The sequence below is a fragment of the Pezoporus wallicus genome, unplaced genomic scaffold, assembly GCF_028554395.1.
Source record: "Pezoporus wallicus isolate ANWC-B61680 ecotype Strahan unplaced genomic scaffold, APGP_CSIRO_Pwel_v1 contig_14082, whole genome shotgun sequence".
NCBI lineage: Eukaryota > Metazoa > Chordata > Aves > Psittaciformes > Psittacidae > Pezoporus > Pezoporus wallicus.
The window spans coordinates 135-7,031 of NW_026641246.1; the positions used below are offsets into that span (position 1 = coordinate 135).

Below are 6,897 nucleotides of genomic sequence, written 5' to 3' on the forward strand. Positions count from 1 at the left end.
GGGGACGTGGGAATGGAGGGGATATGGGGGAAATATGGGGGGATATGGGGGAAATATGGGGGGATATGGGGGATAAGGTTGGGAAAGGGACGTGCATGGGGACGGGGACGTGGGGGGAGGACAGGGATGGACAGGGATGAGGAAAGGACGGGGACAGGGATGGGGATGGGCGATGGGGCAGGGATGGGGATGGAGCGATGGGGAGGGAGCAATGGGGCAGGGATGGGGACGGGCGGTGGGGCAGGGATGGGGATGGAGCAATGGGGCAGGGATGGGGATGGAGCAATGGGGCAGGGATGCGGCGATAGGGCAGGGATGGGGACGGGCGATGGGGCAGAGCTCGCTCTACGGGGCAGAGCCCCCTCCCTATGGGTCAGACCCGGCTCTACGGGGCCCCACGTGACCCATAACCATGACGCCCCTCCCCTTCCCCCCCCACGTGACGCCACTTCCGCCCCTCCCGCACCCAAGATGGCGGCGGGCGGCGGCGCCGCTGGCCCCGGGGACAGGCCCCGCCCCCCGCCCCGCCCCCCGCCGCGAGCCGCGGGCGCCAGCGCGGGGGGGGGAGGGGCGGCGGCGGGAGCAGCGTCCGGATGTTCCGGGAACCCCCCCCCGCTGCCCCCCGGCGCGCGCATGCGCGGCCGCGTCCTCTCGGCCTGGAACAGCCTCAAATACGGTACCGGAACCGGAAATGGGGGGGGCGGGAACCGGTGGCACCGGGCACAAAACCGGAAATGAGGGGGATACCGGTAGTAGCGGAACCGGAAATGGAGGGACCAGGTAGCACCGGGAACGGAACCGGAAATGAAAGCGATACAGTAGTAGCGGAACCGGCAATGGGGAACCGGTAGCACCGGGAACAGAACCGGAAATAGGATACCGGTAGTAGCGGAACCGGAAGTTCCCCGGTGACCCCGCCCCCTCTGTGCCCCTCCCCCTCCCAGGGTTTCCGGTTCGGCCCCGGAGCCACGTGACCCGCGGGTCCCCCCTGCACGTGCTGGGGCGCGAGTACAGCCCCGCCCGCGAGGGTGAGGGGGGGGCGCTCTATGGGGTATCTATGGGGTGTCTATGGGGTCTCCATGGGGTCTCTATGGGGTATCTATGGGGTCTCTATGGGGTGTCTATGGGTCTCTATGAGGTATTTATGGGGTATCTATGAGGTATTTATGGGGTGTCTATGAGGTATCTATGGGGTCTCTATGGGGTGTCTATGGGTCTCTGTGGGGTCTGCATGGGTCTCTATGGGGTATCTGTGGGTTTCTATGGGGTATCTATGGGGTCTCTATGAGGTATCCATGGGTCTCTATGGGCCTCTATGGGGTATCTATGGGGTGTCTATGGGGTCTCCATGGGGTCTCTGTGAGGTATCTATGGGGTCTCTATGGGGTGTCTATGGGTCTCTATGAGGTATTTATGGGGTCTCTATGAGGTATTTATGGGGTATCTATGAGGTATTTATGGGGTGTCTATGAGGTCTCTATGGGGTGTCTATGGGTCTCTGTGGGGTCTGCATGGGTCTCTATGAGGTATCCATGGGTCTCTATGGGCCTCTATGGGTTATCTATGGGGTGTCTATGGGGTCTCCATGGGGTATCTATGGGGTCTCTATGGGGTGTCTGTGGGGTCTCTGTGAGGTATCTATGGGGTATCTATGGGTCTCTATGGGTCTCTGTGGGGTCTCTATGGGGTGTCTATGGGGTCTCTATGGGGTGTCTATGGGGTGTCTATGGGGTATCTATGGGGTCTCTGTGGGGTGTCTATGGGGTAGCTATGGGGTATCTATGGGGTCTCTACGGGGTGTCTATGAGGTATCTATGGAGTCTATGGTGTATCTATGGGGTCTCTATGAGGTATCTAGGGGTCTCTATGGGTCTCTATGAGGTATCTAGGGGTCTCTATGGGTTCCTCTGGGTCTCTATGGGGTCTCTATGGGTCTCGTCTCTATGTGCTCTCTATGGGTCCCTCTCTGTGGGTCTCTATGGCTGTCTATGGGCTCTCTATGGGGTTCCTATGGGTCTCTATGGTCTATGGGGTGGGTCCCTATGTCCGGGTGCGATCCCTCCGTGTGCCGCCCCCCAGCGGAGCGGCGGGGCCTGGCTCGGGACGTTCTCTCGCGGCCGTTCCTCTCGTACCGGCGGGGGTTCCCGGCGCTGCGCGGCTCGGCCTGGAGCAGCGATGGGGGCTGGGGCTGCACCCTGCGGAGCGCGCAGATGCTGCTGGCGCACGGGCTGCTCCTGCACCGCCTGGGCCGCGGTGAGTGCGGGGGACGGGGGGACGAGGGAGCCCAAACCGAGCCCCAGTGCACGCAAAGGGAGCCAAAAACACACAAAGAGAGCCAAAAACACCCAAAATAGACCCAAAATAGGGCCAAAACCACCCCAAGAGAGCCCAAACCACCCCAAATACACCCAAAATACAGCCAAAAACACACAAAGGGAGACAAAAACACCCAAAGGGAGCCAAAAACACCCAAAATAGACCCAAAATAGGGCCAAAACCACCCCAAGAGAGCCAAAACAACCCCAACTACACCCAAAATACAGCCAAAAACACACAAAGAGAGCCAAAAACACCCAAAATAGACCCAAAACCACCCCAAGAGAGCCCAAACCACCCCAAATACACCCAAAATACAGCCAAAAACACCCAAAGGGAGACAAAAACACCCAAAATACACCCAAAATAGGGCCAAAACCACCCCAAGAGAGCCCAAACCACCCCAAATACACCCAAAATACAGCCAAAAACACCCAAAGGGAGACAAAAACACCCAAAATACACCCAAAATAGGGCCAAAACCACCCCAAGAGAGCCAAAACCACCCCAAATACACCCAAAATACAGCCAAAAACACCCAAAGGGAGACAAAAACACAAAAAGAGAGCCAAAAACACCCAAAGGGAGCCAAACACACAAAGAGAGCCAAAAACACACAAAGGGAGCCAAAAACACCCAAAATAGGGCCCAAAACACCCAAAATAGAGCCAAAACCACCCAAAATACAACTGGAATACACCCAAAATAGAGCAAAACCCACCTGAAATACACTCAAAATGCAGCCAAAACCACCCAGAGAGCCAAAACCACCCGAAATACACCCAAAATAGAGCCAAAACCACCCGAAATACACCCAAAATAGAGCCAAAACCACCCGAAATACACCCAAAATAGAGCTAAACCACCCAAAATACACCCCAAATAGAGCCAAACCCACCCAAAATACACCCCAAATAGAGCCAAACCCACCCAAAATAGAGCCAAAACCACCCGAAATACACCCAAAATAGAGCTAAACCACCCAAAATACACCCCAAATAGAGCCAAAACCACCCAAAATAGAGCCAAAACCACCCGAAATGGAGCCAGACATTAATAGAGCCAAACCCACCCAAAATAGAGCCAAAACCACCCCAAACACACCCAAAGAAACCCAAAATAGAGACAAACCCACCCAAAATAGAGCCCTAACCGCCCAAAATGCACCCGAATATACCCCAAATATGCTCAAAATACAGCCCAAACCCAGCCCAAATACCCCCACCCCCCAACACCCCCATCTCTGCCCTAGACTGGACGTGGCCGGAGCCGGACCCGGAGCCCCCCCCCCCGGGGGCCGCCCCCTCCCCGCTCCGCTCCCTCCTGCGCTGCTTCGGGGACCACCCGCGGGCACCGCTCGGGCTCCACCGCTTGGTGGCGCTGGGGAGCGGCTGCGGCCGCGCCGCCGGGGACTGGTTCGGGCCGGCGGCTGCTGCGCACATCCTGCGGTGAGAGCGGAGCCCGCCCCATAGCAGCCCCATAGCGTGCCCCATAGCAGCCCCATAGCCTGCCCCATAGCCTGCCCCATAGCAGCCCCATAGCCTGCCCCATAGCCTCCCCCATAGCAGCCCCATAGCGACCCCATAGCCTGCCCCATAGCATCCCCATAGCGACCCCATAGCAGCCCCATAGCGTGCCCCATAGCAGCCCCATAGCCTGCCCCATAGCCTGCCCCATAGCCTGTCCCATAGCATCCCCATAGCCTGCCCCATAGCAGCCCCATAGCGACCCCATAGCCTGCCCCATAGCATCCCCATAGCCTGCCCCATAGCAGCCCCATAGCCTGCCCCATAGCCTGCCCCATAGCCTGCCCCATAGCATCCCCATAGCGTGCCCCATAGCAGCCCCATAGCGACCCCATAGCTTGCCCCATAGCAGCCCCATAGCCTGCCCCATAGCGTGTCCCATTGCGTGCCCCATAGCAAACCCATAGCATACCCATAGCCTGCCCCATAGCATCCTCATAGCTTGACCATAGCCTGCCCCATATCGTCCCCATAGCCTGCCCTATAGCATCCCTCATAGCATCCCCATACCATTCCTATAGCACCGCCATAGCATCCCCATAGCCTGCCCTGTAGCATCCCCCATAGCCTACCCCATAGCATCCCCATAGCCTGCCCTGTAGCATCTCCCATAGCCTGCCCTATAGCATCCCCACCTCCGGCCCCCCTAGAGCCCCACCCAAGCCCCACAGCGCCCCACTCACTGCAGTTCCCCTCTGTCTCCACAGGAGGGCGGTCGAGACTTGGCCCGACTCCGGGGGCCTCTCCGTGTACGTGGCCCAGGACTGCACCGGTTCGTACCATTGGGGTCCCCGGGGGGGGTGGAGGGGGGTTCTCCGTGCCCCCCAACCCCCCCAATCCCCCCCGTTGCCCGCAGTTTACCGAGCCGATGTGGCCGCGCTGCTGCGGGGGGGGGGCACCGGAGCCGTCATCATCCTGGTGCCCGTCAGGCTCGGGGGGGACGCCCTGAACCCCATCTACGTGGAGGGCATCAAGGTGGGGACCCTGCACCCGGTGACCCCCCCCCGCACCCCCATAACCCCCCCTGCACCCAGTGACCCCCCCCTGCACCCCCATAACCCCCCCTGCACCCAGTGACCCCCCCCTGCACCCCCATAACCCCCCCTGCACCCGGTGACCCCCCCCGCACCCCCATAACCCCCCCTGCACCCAGTGACCCCCCCCTGCACCCCCATAACCCCCCCCCCCCTGCACCCCCGCACCCAGTGACCCCCCCCTGCACCCCCATAACCCCCCCCTGCACCCAGTGACCCCCCCTGCACCCCCATAACCCCCCCTGCACCCCCATAACCCCCCTGCACCCACCCCCCTGCACCCCAATACCCTCTCCAGCACCCCCACAACACCCCCTGCACCCAGTGACCCCCCTGCACCCCCATAACCCCCCTGCACCCCATAACCCCCCCTGCACCCCAATACCCTGCCCAGCACCCCCACAACACCCCCTGCACCCAGTGACCCCCCCTGCACCCCCATACCCCCCCTGCACCCAATGCCCCGTCCACCCCCAATACCCTACCCAGCACCCCAATGACCCCCCTGCACCCCCATAGCCCCCAGCACCTATAACCCCCCTGCATCTCAGTGAACCCACCTTTCACCCAGTGACCCCCCAGCACCCCATAACCCCCCTGCACCCAATGCCCCCCCATACCCAATGCTCCCTCTGCCCCCCATAATGCCCCTGTACCTGTGACCCCCCCATAAACTCCCTGCACCCCAATACCCTCCTTAATGTCTCCCCCCAGCAACCCGTAACCCCCCCTGCACCCCTAACGCCCTGCACGCAATCCCCCTCTGCACCCCATAACCCCCCCAGCCCCCATAACTCCCCCTGCACCCTAATGACCTCCCAGCACCCAATGACCCCCCTGCACCCTGACCCCCCAGCACCCCATAACCCCCCCAGCACCCCAATGACCCCCCCCGCACCCCAATACCCCCCAGCACCCAATGAGTCCCATTGCACCCCAATACCCCCCTTAATGTGTGGGTGCCCCCCCCCCCCAGGAGCTGTTCAAGCTGGAATCCTGCCTGGGCATCATCGGTGGCAAACCCCGGCATTCCCTTTATTTCATCGGCTTCCAAGGTTCCATATGGGAATTTGGGGGGGGGGCACCAGGACATGGATATGGGGGTGGTCCCCCTAATTCATTTTGCCCCCCCCCCCCCCATCCCATCCCATCCCATCCCATATCCAGATGACTTCCTGCTCTACCTGGACCCCCATTACTGCCAGCCCTATGTGGACACGGAGCAGGAGAACTTTCCATTGGAGGTAATGGGGGACACACACCCCATCAATGGGTTTTTTTGGGGGGGGGGGATTATCCTGACCGCCCCCCCTCTTTTCCAGTCATTCCAGTGCAGATCCCTGCGGAGGATGCCCTTTGGGAAGATGGATCCCAGCTGCACCATTGGCTTCTATGCGGGCGCTAGGACCGGGCTGGATGCGCTCTGCAGGGACCTGACCCGGGTGAGCCCACATCTCGTTATGGGGCAGGGGGGGTTGGGGGTGCCCCCCCCCCACATTGTAACCCCCTTCCCCCCCCCCCGCCATATCCAGGTCCTGGCCCCCCCCACGGCACCCGAGCGTTACCCCCTCTTCACCCTGGTCGAGGGGGGGGCGCAGGGGATGGAGCCCCCCTCCCCCTCCGAGACGCCTCCCCCCACCACGACCCCCCCCGGGGCGGAGGAGTTCGTGTTCCTCTGAGCAACCCCCCCATGGGACTGAACCATTGTGGGTTAGTGGGGGGGGGGTGTCCCAATCCCACACACCCCCCCCCCATGGGACTGAACCATTGTGGGTTAGTGGGGGGGGATGTCCCAATCCCTCACCCCCCCATGGGACTGAACCATTGTGGGTTAGTGGGGGGGGGGGATGTCCCAATCCCTCACCCCCCCCCCCCATGGGACTGAACCATTGTGGGTTAGTGGGGGGGGATGTCCCAATCCCTCACACCCCCCCCCCATGGGACTGAACCATTGTGGGTTATGGGGGGGGGGGAATGTCCCAATCCCTCACACACCCCCCCCCCCCCATGGGACTGAACCA

The 6,897-nt window shown here is 61.3% G+C and overlaps 1 protein-coding gene across 1 annotated transcript; it reads left to right on the plus strand.

The window, feature by feature from the left end:
- Nucleotides 1–471: 471 nt before the first annotated feature.
- On the plus strand, nucleotides 472–6,555 carry LOC130606421 (cysteine protease ATG4D-like). The gene is made up of 10 exons (XM_057422738.1): nucleotides 472–676; nucleotides 945–1,028; nucleotides 2,080–2,253; nucleotides 3,569–3,764; nucleotides 4,550–4,614; nucleotides 4,699–4,817; nucleotides 5,853–5,931; nucleotides 6,044–6,120; nucleotides 6,199–6,318; nucleotides 6,409–6,555. The coding sequence occupies exons 1-10, from the start codon at nucleotides 472–474 to the stop codon at nucleotides 6,553–6,555; spliced, it is 1,266 nt and encodes a 421-aa protein (XP_057278721.1).
- Nucleotides 6,556–6,897: the final 342 nt, after the last annotated feature.

Bases quoted from the DNA above. Each gene is read 5' to 3' on its own strand.
- LOC130606421 (XM_057422738.1), top strand. From the start codon at position 472: ATGGCGGCGGGCGGCGGCGCCGCTGGCCCCGGGGACAGGCCCCGCCCC. The intron at 1,029-2,079 runs GTGAGGGGGGGG...GCCGCCCCCCAG, and splicing joins GTACAGCCCCGCCCGCGAGG to CGGAGCGGCGGGGCCTGGCT. The intron at 6,121-6,198 runs GTAATGGGGGAC...CCTCTTTTCCAG, and splicing joins AGGAGAACTTTCCATTGGAG to TCATTCCAGTGCAGATCCCT.